Genomic DNA, 17,858 nt, shown 5'->3' on the forward strand with positions numbered 1-17,858 from the left:
TGATGAAATCTTAGAAAATGTTTAGAATAGCAACAAATTTTGTTACAAACCCCGTAACTGGGTCACTTACCAGCAAAGATAGAGAGGTCCGCTGAAATCTGATGGTACTATTTTTTAAAGTTTTTATTTATAAAGGGGCACAAAAGTAAGGTTAATACAAACATTCAGATAATATACGTCGTCAATACTCAATCTAAAGCGCGGGTATAGTAATAATCAACAATAAGAAGTAGCTCTATCGTTTGTCTAGGGGTAAAACTATTGTCCGATGGAAATATCAAAGTCTCGGAAGTTCATACAGGCTTTTAGTCTTTCGGGGACCGCTGGGGTCTCACGTGTTGGAGAGAGAAAATAAACTTGCCAGCCTTTTGGACTCAACTCGTTGAATCGGGAACGTGGGTTCCCCGTTGTCATTTTGAAGTCTTTTTCGGGGTTATCAGCCACTCGTTCCCCAAGCTAGGGGAACCGAATCACACATGGCTCCCGAACAGCTTCCTGTCCTCACAGGAGCGATGAGCGATGGTCTCTCCTTCTGGTGTGTCGCTGGGGTACTGCCTCCTGCAGTCTCCTTTTTATCATGACTGGCAGATTTGTAAATGTCAATCAAGGTAGGGTGATACAATCCCCACCCCACATTGCCCGAGGGTGTCCATGTCCCTGATAGCTGACACGTACTATAGAGTTGCAATTCACACAGGTGTCTCTAAGAACAATGGTCAAATCCATTGCATTGTCTCTCATTTCCTGGGTCCAAGACCCAAATTAATAGCGATCTTGCAATTCTCCGGAAGGAGGGGGCTGGTCCCGCACCCTTCGGCCCCACAGAGCTGTGGTACATTCATAACAATTTGAAGTTCAAGGAGGAGAAAGCAATGATGAATGGGAGTCAAAGGAAAACTCTAATGGAAAATGGCTGTCAAAGGTTTTGAAAATTTATTGAGCAATCAAATTGCTTTTCTGTTCAAATTTTAAGGCAGGTCGACCTTCTTCACTCACGCTTCTTGTATGAAAGAAGGATGGTATGTAAATGAGTGGACATAATTGATCTATTAAAGAAGACTAGCAACCCTAAATCTCAGCCTTCGATTTCTGCTCACAGAAGTTCAATTGGACCTGATGAAGTGCCATTAGAGTATCTAGAACACAACAATTAAACTACATTGCAGCTATGACTCTGCCTTGTCTCAGCTGAACCGATGCAGTGGGGCCCTGGGCCGAGAGCGAGGAACAAGCGGAGCTTTGACTGATTTAAGTGCCAGGCTGAATTGGGAAGGTCGGGTGCGGGCCGAATTGTGGTGGCGGGTCCCGAGCGAAAAGCATATTGTAGGAGCAGATCCCGAATCTGAGAGTGTGGATTGACCCACTGTGTGGCCGATTGAAGCACTGGGCCGGATTGAAATGGTCAAAAGTGTCAGGGCTGAGGGCGAGGGACGGGCTGGCATTTAGCTCATTGCTCTGTGAGGTTGACTCGTCTCTGCGCTGAACTGAGGCTGTGGCCTGCAACCAATGGGCTCCTGGATTGGCTGTGACTGGCTTCATGGCTGTGAGCTCACTTCTTTGAATTTCAGTTCTGAATGTTATTTGCTAACTTTTAATTTTTCGCGTGATTTGTTTTTTCTCCTTGCATATTGGGTGTGCGATGGTCTTTTTTTTAATGGGTTCTACTGGGTTTCTGTGTTTTGTGGCTGCCTGTAAGGAGACAGATCTCGAGGTCTAAATAGTTCACATACTTTGATAATAAATGGACTTTGAACTTTGACTGCAAATGTTAGTTTCTGGAGCAAAACAAACTGCTGGAAGAACACAGTGGAGGCAAAGCAATGGAGAATGTTTTGGGTTTAGCTACCTGGGTTGGTGCAGGATCTCGGCATGAAACATTGATTGTCCTTTTGCTTCCAAGATGCTGGCTGACCGACCAACTTTTTACAACAGTTTCTATTTCAAATACATTCGACTGTCCTTTGGAATTAAATGATTCGTCGTCTGAACCCTTAGTGCCTAGGTGGCACATGGGGCCTTCCCACCAACCCGTTACTGCTGCCCAAATAATGTGAAAACAATGGAGAAAAAGTAGCCAAACTATTTTTTTTCCCCCAAAGTGAAGCACATTGACATTGATTGTTACATTGATTTTCCTTTTATCCTATTTCCCAGCGTAAGCTGTGAACATTTTATTTATGCCACTGATAAATGCTACTTCTATTACCTTTTGGAAAAATGAAGTCTGCAAGCCAACATCGTTGTACAACCTGCCAATTCTTACTCTGGAGTTGATTCTCAGCAGTGGAACAGCTGCGAAGTTGCCAATGAAGCTAAACCAGTAAGATCATTTTCACAGGAGTCACAAAATCTGCATGGGTAAATGCCAGCAATTTTGTCTGGAACTGCTAACAAAATTCAGGTAGAAATTTACTAGGTGCTGATGGGGAAATGTTACTTTATTGCTCATTTTCCAGCTGTTGAACACTTCGTCAATTTTGCCTCATTATTGCTTTATTTTTCTTAACTACATAATTTCTCTTTACTAATTGGATACCATATATTTTTGCCTACCTTTTCTCCTGCAGTGATGGGCCATGTAATTATAAATGGACTGGAGCTGGTTGGAACAGCACGGTCTGTTTTACTGGATAAGGATCTGGATACCTCCATCAAGAGGATGGTTGAACTTTCAAAGACACAACAGATCACTGAGCGGGAACATTTACATGTGGAGGCATTGAGGATGTTTGCAAAGGGGTAGGAAGAGTTGCTTTGATAAATTTTTCATTTGTAATTAAAATGAAAATCTTATTTTGATGCCCATGACTAACTTTTTTTTTCCACATGGACCAATCAAAGGGCTGGTCAAGTTTCCATATTAGTGTAGGTGGTACCATCTTCATCACTTACACCACCTGTATTTATATTTAGGATAATCTTTAAGTCTCTATAAAGCACAACAAAGTTAATATTAGGAATAGTAACACGGATGCTTTTAAAGTCATCTTAACCTATTAAAATATATCATAGTCTACTGGGATCCAAGGTGACATCAATAATCAGCACAACCCGCAGGTATGCGGGATTGATCAGTAAAAGAAAATGTGTAAGTTCTGTGTGCAGTTTTATTAGTGATAACAATAAAAGAATGTTGTTTCCAACTATGTTTTCAGGGTGATTTTATTGGTTAAAGTTTAGTGAATCCCAGAGCCTTGGGGATTGAGCATTGCTGACCTAAAAAGCAGAAAACTTTGTGATGTGCTGTATATCGACTAGTCATCTGAAAGGGCCCTCAGACCAAAAGCTAATTATGACTATAACCTTCACCTTTAATGGTAAATCAGATTAGCTTGGGTTTGAGCCCGTAATTAAGGGTGCAGGTTTCTATATATTAACTATCTTTTCATATTGCTCCTCACAGATATTTGAGAGTGTGCCCTGAACACTCTGGTGAATGAGGTTTGCTGTTTAATTATTCTTTTGCTTTGTTTTCTTGTCTCTTATACTTTTCACTAATTGGACACCATGTAGTTTTCACTGTTCTGTCTCAGTGATGGCGATTTAACCATTAAGAGATAGGAGCTGACTGGAGCTTGCTGCTGCTTCATTTATGTGTGCGTGCAGCCTCTCAAATGTCTTTGATACATTGCAAAGGCATTCAGCACGACCAACGGCACCAGACCAGGAGGGTCACTGCAATTTAAACTGACTGATGAACTAGCAGTTCAGGTCTGTAGTACCTTTAGTAATTATTAGATGCAGGTTTCTGAATGAAAAGTCAGCACTTAAAATGACACAGAAAGTGTAGAGGAGTTGCAAGTCATTTGTGTCTGTCCATTTGAATTGGTGGCCCAACCATAGTGTTATGAAAATTAGTTGGCTTTTGATTGTTGACCTTTAGTTTAATGTGACTGGGTCCAACCTGGGAAACCTGCAAGGAGGCACTGGATATGATATTAAGGCATGCCTGATACTAGTTTGCTCCATAAAGTAGCTAGTCTAATTACAGTGAGAAAGAAAAGGCAAGGAAATGGTTGTAGCTGTCAAGTTTAAATCTGGGAAAATCATTTTAAATCTTAAACTCTTGGAGTACAAAGTTCAAATACAGTATTTATTCCTTTTCACACCTTGTGGAACATCAGGCAACGTTTTTACTGTCTCTGTCACACTTTAACTTTTTTTTACGAGGCCAAGTTGCTAGCTCGACACTGAACCCAGCACAGATAGAAAGCATGTGAAGAGCCAGCCGTATTTGAACCCAGGACCAGTCCGCTGCTGATGCCACTACACCATCGGCCAGCATAAATACAGTTGAATTTCCAGGTCATTAAGTGTTTCACAAACCTTCTTAAAGTATACCGGTAACTTACTTTAATTCTTACAATTCACTTTTATGTAAAACTGCCATACTTGGGCGGATTTAAGTGTCCATTTTCTGCTGTTTATCCAAACGAGCTGACTAGCTTATAACAAATAACAATGGGCATGTAATGTATATGGTCCTTCTCATCATCTTCCTCAATAGCTCACCTTTCTTTATGACACAAATAATAATTTTTTAAATGGCACATAGAAAATAAGGCAATTAACTAAAAACTGAGTCAAAGAAGTAGCTTTTAATTAACATTTTAAAGAGCAAAGTGAAAGAGAAAAGCAGTGGGGTATAGGATAAAAATTCAATAGTTCAAGTGGTTGAAGACATCTCTTAAGCTGTGAAATAATGAGCTTGGGAAGGCTCAAGGATTTTGGAGGAGTGCAGATGTTAAATCCAGAGGAAGCTGTAGGGATCTGGAGGAGCAAGACCATGGAAATTTTTCCGGGGAAGAAAAGGATGAACATTTGAAGCCCACCTAAATATGTAAATATAGAAACAAACATCCAAGGATTTGGCTGAAGAGAGAAACTTAAAGGCAAGGCTTAATGCAAAATAGTGAAGCAGAGAGACTAAGAAGATTTGGGAGGAAATTCCTGATCTTTGACATTCAACCAGTTGATGTTTGGTCTGGGAATAGATCAACTAAAATTAAGATTGTGTAAAAGGGCAGAATTGTTGGTTCATAAATTCTGAGAAATGCAAACTGTGGAGTTTCGTAGAGGTACTGAAGATTTGGGCCAAGGAGGAATATGAAAACTAGAATGTTAATTTTGAAGTTTAGCTGTTTGGTGATCTGAAAACCATTGTCAATAATCGTGGGCAGATGGAAGAATAGGACTTGCTGTATGTTGGGAAGCAGAGTTTTGGATAAAGTAGGTCAAAAGATAAAAGGCCAGGAAATGGGTAGGAAAAATTGTCCAGAGACAACAGCAACGAAACAAGCAAAGGTTTAAGCAGCAGATTTGCTGAAGCATAGATAGAGTGAGGTAATGGAGCAGATAAGTGGACATAAGATCACCTTGTTCGGAATTATTCATAAGATTTGTTAAGAAGATCTGTGTAGCATTACTGCTTTTTAGCACATGCACGCGCGCACACACACCTCTTGCAATCTACTCTTTCTTGTATTCTCATCATCCCACTCACCCAGTAGATGGGTTCCCTACCCTGCCTCCTCACAAACACATACAATATTTTAAATCATGCATCAAGTAGAGATGTAGATTACCCAGGCAGAATATAAGTGGTTTCTCCTCCAGTTTGTGTTAGGAATTACAAAGAGTCAATAACATTTTCCTCATCTAAATGGTCTTTTCATTATTCAGAGGCTCTCCCTTGACCTCGATTCCTTTGCTAGAAGAAGCATTTTTTCCAATCGAGTTCCTTAAGGATTTTGTAAATTTCAATGAGACAACCTCTCATTCTTCTGAACTCAAACGAATACAAGCCTGACAAATGTGAGAAAATACAAGTCTAGTCTTGTGGGAGGAGCCACAGGAGCAGTCAGACAGGTATATCTAGTTCACCACAAGTCTATTGAACCTTTCCTCGTATGGTGAACTAATCTAATGAATTTTCATTGTACTCCCCTCTATCAAGTAAATCCTTTGTGGGGTAAGGAGTTGAAAAGAGTCCACAGTCCTGCAGCTGCAGTGTCATTGCAGTAAAGCATCTTCACTCCTTAAACTCTGTTGTGTTAAAAGTCAATACGTATACCGTTTGCCTTTCTCAGTAACCTTCACCAACATTGTGATAGTGTCAGTTTTATCATTGATGCATCTATTAAATCAATAGTCCTTAAACTATGCCTGTGGTTGAATCTGGTTTAATTAATTTTTCTGATCATTGTCCCAGTAAATCCTTTTTTAAAAAGCTGCATGGATCAAATTAACAAGTCTTAAATAAATTATTTGGAAATCTGTATAAATTTGACCATGCACACCAGAAAGTGTGCTGGGCATATAGCAAATTTTAGCAAAGACCGGCTATAACTACTTGAGATGGTCCTGTGGGAGGGAGTTAAATGACAATGTGACCTTGACCTTTCATGAAGCATAAGACACAACCGGAGAGCTGGCAAAAGATTGGTGGAGCAGTTCACTGTCACCATGACAACTGCCTCAGAACACCTGAGTCTAAACCAGAAGTGAAGGTGAGACCAGCCAATCAAACACGAGAAGTAAATGAGCCAATTGAACAGAATGCACTGCAACAGACCCATGTTATTCTTTAATGAAATTGTTGTTTCATCCCCTTATTAAGCCTTCACATATAAAAAAAACACGTATATATTTAAATCACAGATATATTGAAATGTGATTGGATGAGTCTTATGTTCCTCCCATAGATAAAATTATCTGTTTGAAATGCTAAAAGAAGCCACTGTGCTTTATACGTAAGATAAGATAGCATTGAGATGAAACCTAGGACAAATTCCCAAGTAAATATAGGAAACATAGTCTCTTGCAGGCCAGCAAAACCTCTTCAAAAGGATATTTAACAATAACATTGGCATTGTTAGAGTCAGTTCGTAACAAAAGGCAGCAAGGTTTATTTTCCCAATGAAAGAGTTTATTAAGCAATGCATGATGTGTGCAGGGGGCTATGCAAGCCCAGAAATGCAGGACTATCAGTAAGCACAGTTGCAAGAACAATAGGAGGAGATGGATGACAATTTGTTGATGTAATTTCAAAGATATGTTTGCTTTGTATGAGAGTTAAAATACTGATACATCAGTTACTTGTGTTCATCTGTAGTACTCACAAGTTGTCAAGAGTTAACTAGGGCTGCATTGTATGAAAGGTACTACTACAGAAATAGATGTGTTTTGCAAATGTCTTGCAGAACACACCAACATCTTAATTTAAAGCTAAAGTCTGAAGTGTGTTAATACTGACAAGCAAGGAACATGACATGGAAAAATACTGGGTTGATAGATAAAATTAACATCCCTGAAAACACAGTCCTAGCAAAAATCTATTGTACTACAAATTGCTTTGTAGAAAGTCACCAGACATCAACAAAGTTATTCCAACTTTGGTGTCCGTGGTAAATTTAATCTGTTCTCGCACACTGAACCATAGACAATTCCAAAGTTATTTGGAAGGAATTGAAGTGACCTGATCTTGTACAGAGCCATCAAATTAAGTAGGTGTGGCAAAATGCTCAAAAGCATTTAGAGTTGTGTACCAAAATCAACACATCATAATAGAAAAATGTGGGCCAGTGGTCGTTGCTCAGATACGTTAAATTTTTAACTGATCTCAACATTAAATTGAAGGACAAAGGAGAGCTAATCTGTGATTATATAGCTTTGTGAAATGATTCCAAATAAAACTGTATCTGGTTAAAAACTAGCTGGTTGAGGAAAAAAACTCACAAACTTGTAGCACAGAAATTTATAAGTAAACAATTTCATGAGTAATATTGCCAAAAGCAAGATTTATGACTTCCCTGTGTTTATATGCATGCATTGTGCATTGCTGTCTCCCAAATTTGTACTACTGTTAAGTAATTTACAAACAGATAAATCACACAGAGCTTCAGAGAACAATTCTTCTATCTTGCCAAGGAGAATGATTACACATTTATCAATGACCCTTTTGTTTAAAAAAAAAGTTGGAGGACTCCTGCAAAGTTTATTAAACTATTCACGATGCACACGACAACAAAATATGTGCAGAAAAACAGGATTGTGTTCAAGTAGTGAGTCTGGAAGCAAGCGCTTCATTAGGAGGATAAATAGTTGTGTCAGTAGCCAAGTGCAGAGAAAACATTTCCTGTAATTGTAGAACATTCACTCACTACATTTTTGAATGGATTATAGAAACAAATATATCTTTTAAGGTTGAATTTTGAAGTTCTCTCATTTCAGGAGTATATTTTGGCTTTTATTAGTATTTGACATTCTCACACTTAAAAAAGAAAACGGTCAATAAAGTACATCAAATGTCCATTTTCTGTGTGCATTAATGCAATTGAATTGGAATACTATGTACATTCAAATCCACATTGAATTGTTAGGTACTAATTTTTTTTCTTGTGCTTCAGCAAGCACCTTTCTAAAAATGCTTAAAATATATTCTTGAATTAAATATTTGGAATAAAAACACCAATTTGAATGACAAAATCCATTGTCTCCTTAAACAGGGGTTCCCAAACATTTTTTTTAAAGCCACGGTCATCTACCATTAATTGAGGGATCCATAGACCCCAGGTTGGCAGCCCCTGCCTTAAAAGAAGCAGAGCTGAAGCTAGACTGTGTAAGTGTGTCACATTAGATACACAGATTCTTCTAAAGTCAGGGTACAGCTACTTCAAATCAGGAAACAACTTCATGTGGAAAAGGTGCGCAGAAAAGTCACATTAGCCTTTCAACTTTCTGAATGTTGAGAGATTTTCCACAGTGTGGCTGGAGAACTGGAATTGCATGTTCCATCGCTTTCTAAGTCAACAATTACAGTATTCCTCCATCTTCATCATCATTCCTGCATTTTCACTTCGCTCATCATTAAACATAAATACCTATACTAAATTGCCATTTTCTTGGGGTTTTCATCGAGGGTCTTTTTACACCACTCACATCTTTCCCTCTCTTCCCCCCCCCCCCCCCAACTTCCTGCTTTCCGCAGGGATCGCTCCCTATGCGACTCCCTTGTCCATTCATCCCTCCCCACTGATCTCCCTCCTGGCACTTATCCTTGCAAGCAGAACAAGTGCTACACCTGCCCCTACACCTCCTCCCTCACTACCATTCAGGGCCCCAAACAGTCATTCCAGCTGAGGTGACACTTCACCTGTGAGTCTGTTAGGGTCATCTACTGTGTCTGGTGCTCTCGGTGTGCCCACCTGTATATCAGTGAGACCTGATGTAGACTGGGAGACCTCTGCTCCATCCACCAGAAAAAGCAGGATCTTCCGGCGGGCACCCTTTTTAATTCCATTTCCCATTCCCATTCCAATATGTCTATCCATGGCCACCTCTACTTTTGCAATGAAGCCACATTCAGGTTGGAGGAGCAACACCTTGTATTCCAACTGGGTAGCCTCCAACCTGTTGGCATGAAAATCGATTTTTTTCAAACTTCCAGTAATGCCCCCCCTTCTCCATTCCCCGTTCCCTTTTCCCTCTCTTACCTTACCTCCTTGCTTGCCCATCACCTTCCTCTGGTGCTCCTCCCCCTTTTCTTTCTTCCATGGCTTCTGTCCTCTCCTATTAGATTCCCCCTTCTCCACCCCTGTATTTCTTTCACCAATCAGCTTCCCAGCTCTTTATTTCACCCCTCCCCTCCCCACCCCTTCTGGTTTCACCTATCACCTTGTGGTTCTTCCACTCCTCTCCCTCTATTTTACTCCTGTCTCCTCATTTTTTTTCTCCCATCCTGATGAAGGGTCTTGGCCCAAAACATCAACTATACTCTTTTAGCATAGAGGGTACCTGGCCTGCTGAGTTCCTCCGACATTTTGTGTGTGTCGCTTGGATTTCCAGCATCTGCGGATTTTCTCGTGTTTATGCTTATTGCATTTCATTTTCAGCTCTCCTCAGGCAAATTCATGCTTTAAAGCCATCATGCATATCACAGAATTCTTACTGCAGCTGTCTTCTTGCAGTACATTTCACGAAAGCTCCATCCACAAGACTGATTCTGGTACCAGTTTAGGTATAGCCTGAGCAATCACGTGAGTGACATTGTCCCTTCCACGTGCTTTCTTTTAATTTTAGTTACTCTTTCTGTGTTGTCATTAGTACTGCCTGGAGCTTGGGAATGGATTCTTCAATTCTATATCTGATGTGTTACTCTAAGACATGACAGCCCCTTTTGTCAATGACAGCTCTGCACTTATTTAGATGTGAGGGTCTGCAAATGCTGGAAATCTGGAGCAGCACACAAAATGCTAGAGAAACTCAGTGGGTCAGGCAGCATCTATGGAAGGAAATGGACAGTCAACATTTTGGCTTTGAGGCCCTTCTGCAGTTATTTATAAGGCAGTTCAGGCTTTATCTTAATTTCTTGAACTTTTTTTTCATTCAAATAACTGGGTGCACCTTTAGCTTCTTGGCCCATTTCCACCCATGCATCAACTTTCCTAACTTTCTCTAATCAGTGTGTTACATGCGATGAGTGGAATCCATCAGTATCCTTGTCCATGTTCTGAAATCCACGTGCAGCATTCCAAAAGCAAAATTATAATCTGTGGGGTTAGAATTCAATGCTGACATAGAGAAGGAAATGATATATTTTTCCAAGGAAGCCACTGGAGTGTTAAAAATTTTAAACCCTAGTAGTTCTGCAGTGGTCATTTTTTGTCAGCTCTAAAAGGGCAATGCTTCCCTGTAAACAAGGGTGAAACTTACATGAGGGTTCTCCTCTTTATCACCCTTTTGTGAAGCTGCTGCACAAAGTAGGGAGAAGCAAGTAAGAACCTCTGATAAATTCACTTCCTGTATTCAGCTGAAGCAGCAACAGATAAAACTCATGCTCTCTGAAAAACATAAACATTAATAAAGCTGATGTTCAGTGAAACGTTAATCATACAGTCAAAGTAAATTTACAATTTAGGAATCATCAATGAAAGTAATTTATACACAAGTTAAGAATTGTGCTAACATTCTTTTGAAATGTTTTGTTTAGGTCTCTTCCTAAAGCATGTGACATCTGGGAACAGATACTTTTGAACCAGCCAACTGATATGCTGGCATTGAAATTAGCATATGATTCCTATTTTTATCTGGGATATCAGACACAGTTGAGAGATTCCATTGCACGGGTCCTTCCTCACTGGACACCAAAAATTCCACTCTATGGGTAGGTACTTTGTTTTTTTGGGATCAGCAAACAGGATGAGATAAAATTCACCATCAATATCTTCTTAATAGCTTTTCATTTATGTGGCTTTATTAAACTGTGAGAAAAGATGAAAGAAATCTCTCAAATATTGTATTTGAAATATAGTTATTTTGGGCTTTTTCAGTAATATCTGTAAATAATAGAAATTGTGCTTTGTAAACTGGAGATGATGATATTACTTAGTCACCCCGCCCTCCAGGTTCTCATCTCAGCATCTCTGAGGAGAAAGGATAGATTCAACCTGTTCAGTGTTCACTTGCCGTCATCTAAAGCATATATGTCAAACTCAAGGCCCGTGGGCCAAATCCGGCCCGCGTGGAATTATTTTTGGCCCGCGAGATAATATCTAATTACTATTAAAGCTGGCCCCAGTAATCGAAGCGCCTATGGTGTATGATATGGCTAATGCTGCGTTTATTCAGGTACCAGGTTTTCAGGGTTTTTAGTGTTTATTCGGCAGTCTTCTTCATAAGAAATGGAACTTGTAAAGTGAAACACTTTGCAGTTATAGCAGAGACTGAGACACATGAGAGCAGGCTGAAAAAACGGAGGCAACGAAAGCTGCGTTCGCACGCGTCCAACTGATCTGGCCCGCATGAAGCTGCATTTTGCTCAATCCGGCCCGTGACCTAAAATGAGTTTGACACCCCTGATCTAAAGGGTCATTTGTTTGGACTGATGCTAACAGCTTCCAAGCAGCTGGTCAGCCACATAGCCTGACATTGCAAAAGCCTTGTAGGGAAGGACTACAGTCTAGGCTCCTAGTGCCACTGGACATTGAGGGGCTGGGCCACATGTGACAACCTCGCAAGCAGTGTGATTGTACAACGTTTGAGACTGAATCATTACTGGTGAGGATATATCCTCGGCTTTGACAAGTGAGCTCTATGTACTCATTTCTGTGTATACTTCTAAGGGAAAGCATTGAATTGCTTGATGCAGTGAATATCTTTCACTGCAATGTATTTACTGTATGTTTTAAGAATGATGTTTATTTCTGGGGAAACAAAACTTGGAATTTTTATAAAGTAATTGAATAAATCCGGAGCTGGCAGGGATAAGACTTGTTAACCTTGCTAGAGGGGTTCTATAAACAGACCATCAGCCGTTATAGCTAGCGTACCATGGTCTGATCTTTTGCCTTGATGAGACAAGAACTAGTTGCATAAATTTAAAGTCGGAGATTTAATAGGAATCTGCGAGGCAGTTTTTTCACCCAGAGGGTGGTCAGTATATAGAATGAGCCTCCAGAGGAAGTGGCTGATGTGAGTATATTAACACCATTTAAAAGGTGCTTTGATAGATACATGGGTAGCAAAGGATGGGGGCCAGCTGCAGGCAAATGGGATTGAATGAGAATATTGGCCAACATAGATCAGTCGGGTCGAAGGACCAGTTTCCGTGCTGTATAACTCTGTGACTCTTTGATATTAAAAAAAGCTTTATTTCACAAAGATGTTACAAAAGTATAGTTGTGGCCCCCAATTCTGTAATTACAAAGTTATATGAAAGACACTACCTCCAAGGTCTCAGTGCAACTTCTCCAAAGTAGTAAAGACCACTAGGAGAAAAAAAGTGATTGCATCCTTCTAAGGATGGAGGAAAGAGGCAAAAAAGGCAGATCTCTTGCACTGCATGGTGAAGTGTCATGGACAAGAAGTGAGTGGTGGGGATAGAATCATGAAGGGAATGGCCCCTTTGAAACTGAAAGGGAAGAGGGTGAGCATTGTCTATGGTGGTGGAATCTTATTGAAGTTGGGGAAATCACATAGGATAATCTGTTGAATCTAGTGGTTGGAAGGGTGGAAGATAAGGACCAGAGAACTCTAACATTGCTCTGGTCCAGAGGAAGGGAGGGTGAGAGCAAAGATACGGGAAGTAGATGCTGTTCAAGGGCTCTGTGTCCAGTATGGCAGAGGGCAAGCCATGGGTCAGGAAGATGTTTCAGAGACTTCTGTGTCACTGGAAACAGGAAATTGAGAGTGGAAAGGAATGCTTACAGAGGCAGTGTAGGAGAATGTAAAGATACCTGTGGAAGTCTGCATGCTGGCCTCAAACATCTATTGTAAACCACTCTACTGAAGTGGAGGCATAAAGTTAAGAAAGACAAAGTCAGAGTTGTACTATGTGAGTTGAGAGCAAGGTCAAAATTGGCAGAGAAAGTAGTAACATTTTATATGTAATTAGCAGCATTATTTAAATTCAGCGTTGTTAATGAAGGTTTGAAAAAATATTGGGATAAATTTTCATCTTCTGCAACACTTAAAAATGAGTAATAGCAAGTCATTTTTTCATTTTTCTTAATGTTTTATTGCTATCGTTAACCTGATTTCAGCAAACCTGGAAAAGAAATGTTTGAGTGAGGAACATAACTGAGCAATTTACAATATAATAAAGAGGCTATTAACGAAACTATTAAAAATCAGGATTAGTTTACATTGCTTTGTGTGTTTTCTCAATGTAGCTATCTGAAAGGAATGTACTCGTTTGGGCTGGTGGAGACAAACTTTTACAATCTGGCAGAAAAAACAGCCAAGGAGGTAAGTGATAACTAAATGTCTTTTTATTGTACTACAAATGTCCGGTTGCTCTTATCATGCCCGTCTCTCAGAGAGAGACAGCTATGGTAGGTAGTGAAATGAAAGAGCGGCTGCACAGTGAGCTGAAATGTCTGCTTTTGGACCCACTCTTTAAAGGGGTTGAAAGTTTCAGTGGTGAAAAGCATTCATGAATATCTTTCACTGCAATGTATTTATTGTATGTTTTAACAATGATGTTCTTAAGTTGTTATTCATGCCAACAGGTTGAGGATATAGAAAATTTGTGCATTTTGGAATAGAGGATGTTGGCCCTCCACCCTGAGAGTGCCCACACTGTGACACACGAGGAGGCTGTTGCCAAACATGTCAGAATGGGAATGGGAATCGGAATTAAAATGTTTGTCCGCCCCACCGGGAAGCTTTTGGCAGATGGAGTAGAGTTGCTCAACGAAGCGGTCTCCCAATTTATGATGGGTGTCACCAAGATCAGATCTAGGTATTGAAGGCTGAGTGAAGACGAGAGCTGCTATCACGGCAGCTCAAAGCTCCTGAAACCCGGGTTCAATTCTGACCATGAGTGTCATCCCTGTAGAGTTTGCCTGTTCTCCCTGTAATTGTGTGGGTTCCTCTAGCTGATCTGGTTTCCTCTCACATCCCTAGGCACTCGGGTTGGTTGGTAAAACTGCCACCAAAATGTAGTCAACTGATAGAATATGATGGGATGTTGATGGGAAAGTGAGGAAAATAAAAATGAGGTTAGTGGAGGATTTGTGTAAATATTTTTCCCTTGCTTTGACTCTTAATACTGTTATACAATTGTTATGAATAAACCGGATCCTGAGTAACACACGCAAAATGCTGGAGGAACTCAGCAGGTTTGGCAGCATCCATGGAAAGAAATAAAGAGTTGATGTTTTGGTTTGAGACCCTTCATCAGGACCCGTAATTCGGTCTGGGTCTGAAACGTGATCTCTTTATTCTCAAAAATGTGGAGGCGACGCCCGTCAGGAACACCGACGTAGAGGAGGCCAAGTTGGAAGCACCTCTTCTACCTTGGTGACACCCATCATAAATTGGGAGACCGCTTCGTTGAGCACCTCCACTCCATCCGCCAAAAACAGAACTTCCCGGTGGGCTGGACAAACATTTTAATTCTGATTCCCATTCTGACATGTTTGGCCATGGCCTCCTCTTGTGCCACAGTGAGGGCACTCTCAGGGTGGAGGGCCAACATCTTATATTCCAAAATTCACAAATCTTCTATATCCTCAACCTGTTGGCATGAATGATCAACTTCTCCTTCTGGTTTAAAAAAAAATCCCTCTCTTTCCCCTCTTCTGTTCCCTACTCTAGCCTCTTACCTCTTCTCACTTACATATCACCTCCCCCTGGGTCCTCCTCCTCCTGTGGTCCACTGACCTCTCCTATCAGATTCTTTCTTTTCCAGTCCTCTACCATTCCCACCCGCCTGGCTTCCAGCCTGTCCTCCTTCCCCTCCCCCACCTAATTATTCCGGTAACTTTCCCCTTCCTTTCCAGTGCTAACGAAGGGTCTTGGCCTGAAACGTTGACTGTTCACTCTGCTGCCTGGCCTGCTGCGTTTCTCCAGCATTTGGTGTGTGTTGTTTTGGATTTCCAGCATCTGCAGACTTTCTCCTGTTTATTATTGGTTTAACTTTTTTTTTACAGCAATCTGAACAGGAACCAGGCAGTTAACAAACATGGGTCTTAGCATCATTATGTGCATATCTCACATAATTTTCACTGAAAATTCAGTGGAGTAGAACCTTACCTGACTATGCAAGTTTAACATAAAATGTGTTCCCTAAGTATGGTCTCAGGAGTAGTTTGGATTGGCTGTCAGAGGAAGTAGCACTCCATCCCTCTCGATGGGACTAAGCATGTAAATTCAAGAGCATGCTTACAGAAGTTGTGTTGTATACATTAGGGTCAACATACAGTACAGAAGCCTGTCACTTGTCACTCGGCCCTTCTAGTCCATGCCAAATGCTTACTCTCACCTAGTCCTACCTACCTGCACTAGCCCATAACCCTCCATTCCTTTCCTGTCCATATACCTATCCAATTTTTTTTTTTAAATGACAAAATCGAACCTGCCTCTACCACTTCTACTGGAAGCTCATTCCACACAGCTACCACTCTCTGAGTAAAGAAGTTCCCCCTCGTGTTACCCCTAAACTTTTGCCCCTTAACTCTCAACTCATGTCCTCTTGTTTGAATCTCCCCTACTCTCAATGGAAAAAGCGTATCCATGTCAACTCTATCTATCCCCCTCATAATTTTAAATACCTCTATCAAGTACCCCCTCAACCTTCTATGCTCCAAAGAATAAAGACCTAACTTGTTCAACCTTTCTTTGTAACTTAGGTGCTGAAACCCAGGTACCATTCTAGTAAATCTCCTCTGTACTCTCTCTAATTTGTTGACATCTTTCCTATAATTCAGTGACCAGAACTGTACACAATACTCCAAATTTGGCCTTGCCAATGCCTTGTACAATTTTAACATTATATCCCAACTCCTATACTCAATGCTCTGATTTATAAAGACCAGCATACCAAAATCTTTCTTCACCACCCTATCCACATGAGATTCCACCTTCAGGGAACTATGCACCTGATTCCTAGATCACTCTGTTCTACTGCATTCCTCAATGCCCTACCATTTTACCATGTATGTCCTATTTGGATTATCCCTACCAAAATGTAGTACCTCACACTTATCAGCATTAAACGCCATCTGTCATCTTTCAGCCCACTCTTCTAACTGGCCTAAATCTCTCTGCAAGCTTTGAAAACCTACTTCATTATCCACAATGCCACCTATCTTAGTATCATCTGCATACTTACTAATCCAATTTACCACCCCATCATCCAGATCATTAATGTATATGACAAACAACATTGGACCCAGTACAGATCCCTGAGGCACACCACTAGTCACCAGCCTCCAACCTGACAAACAGTTACCCACCACTACTCTCTGGCATGTCCCATCCAGCCACTGTTGAATCCATTTTAGTACTTCAATATTAATACCTAACGATTGAATCTTCCGAACTAACCTTCCATGTGGAACCTTGTCAAAGGCCTTACTGAAGTCCATATAGACAACATCCACTGCTTTACCCTTGTTAACTTTCCTAGTAACCTCTTCAAAAAAAATTCAGTAAGATTTGTCAAACATGATCTTCAACGCACAAATCCATGTTGACTGCTCCTTATCAGACCCTGTCTATCCAGATAATTATATATACCATCTCTAAGAATACTTTCCATTAATTTACCCACCACTGATGTCAAACTTACAGGCCTATAATTGCTAGGTTTACTCTTAGAACCCTTTTTAAACAATGAAACAACACGAGCAATATGCCAATCCTCCGGCACCATCCCCGTTTCTAATGACATTTGAAATATTTCTGTCAGAGCCCCTGCTATTTCTCCACTAACTTCCCTCAAGGTCCTAGGGAATATTCTGTCAGGACCCGGAGACTTATCCACTTTTATATTCTTTAAAAGCTCTAGTACTTCCTCTTCTTCTTTAATCATCATAGTTTCCATAACTACCCTACTTGTTTCCCTTGCCTTACACAATTCAATATCCTTCTCCTTGGTGAATACCAATGAAAAGAAATTGTTCAAAATCTCCCCCATCTCTTTTGGCTCCACACATAGCTGTCCACTCTGATTCTCTAAGGGACCAATTTTATCCCTCACTATTCTTTTGCTATTAATACAACTGTAGAAACCCTTTGGATTTATTTTCACCTTTCTCTGCATAGCAGGCAAACTACTAACGATATAGAAGCAAAATCTGCCTAATTGATATGGGCATCTTAACAGATTTTCATTAATGTTTAAATGAAGCACAGGTTCTTCAGTTTGATAAACAGATTCTGCTGGTACTGAGAGCAGTGGTGAGTGTAACTGCTGGGTTGGTGAGGCCTTCACCTCTAATGGTTCAGTTTATTATCTGGAAGTACACAGTACACAACCTGAAATACTTGCCTTCGCAGACATCCATGAGAAACAGAACTCCAAAATAATGAACAACAGAAAAACATTAGAACCCCAAAGCCCCCTCTCCCCT

General features: G+C 40.5%; 1 protein-coding gene across 3 annotated transcripts in view; it reads left to right on the forward strand.

The window, feature by feature from the left end:
* Window positions 1-17,858, forward strand: part of ttc38 (tetratricopeptide repeat domain 38) — a 42,972-nt gene that overhangs the window by 8,254 nt on the left and 16,860 nt on the right. For all 3 annotated transcript variants that reach the window (XM_073059303.1, XM_073059302.1, XM_073059301.1), the window contains exons 4-6: window positions 2,568-2,739; window positions 10,991-11,164; window positions 13,671-13,746. In XM_073059303.1, coding sequence (XP_072915404.1) covers window positions 2,568-2,739; window positions 10,991-11,164; window positions 13,671-13,746 — 422 coding nt within the window. The remainder of the gene's footprint in view (window positions 1-2,567; window positions 2,740-10,990; window positions 11,165-13,670; window positions 13,747-17,858) is intronic.

This window comes from Hemitrygon akajei, chromosome 10, assembly GCF_048418815.1.
Source record: "Hemitrygon akajei chromosome 10, sHemAka1.3, whole genome shotgun sequence".
Lineage (NCBI taxonomy): Eukaryota > Metazoa > Chordata > Chondrichthyes > Myliobatiformes > Dasyatidae > Hemitrygon > Hemitrygon akajei.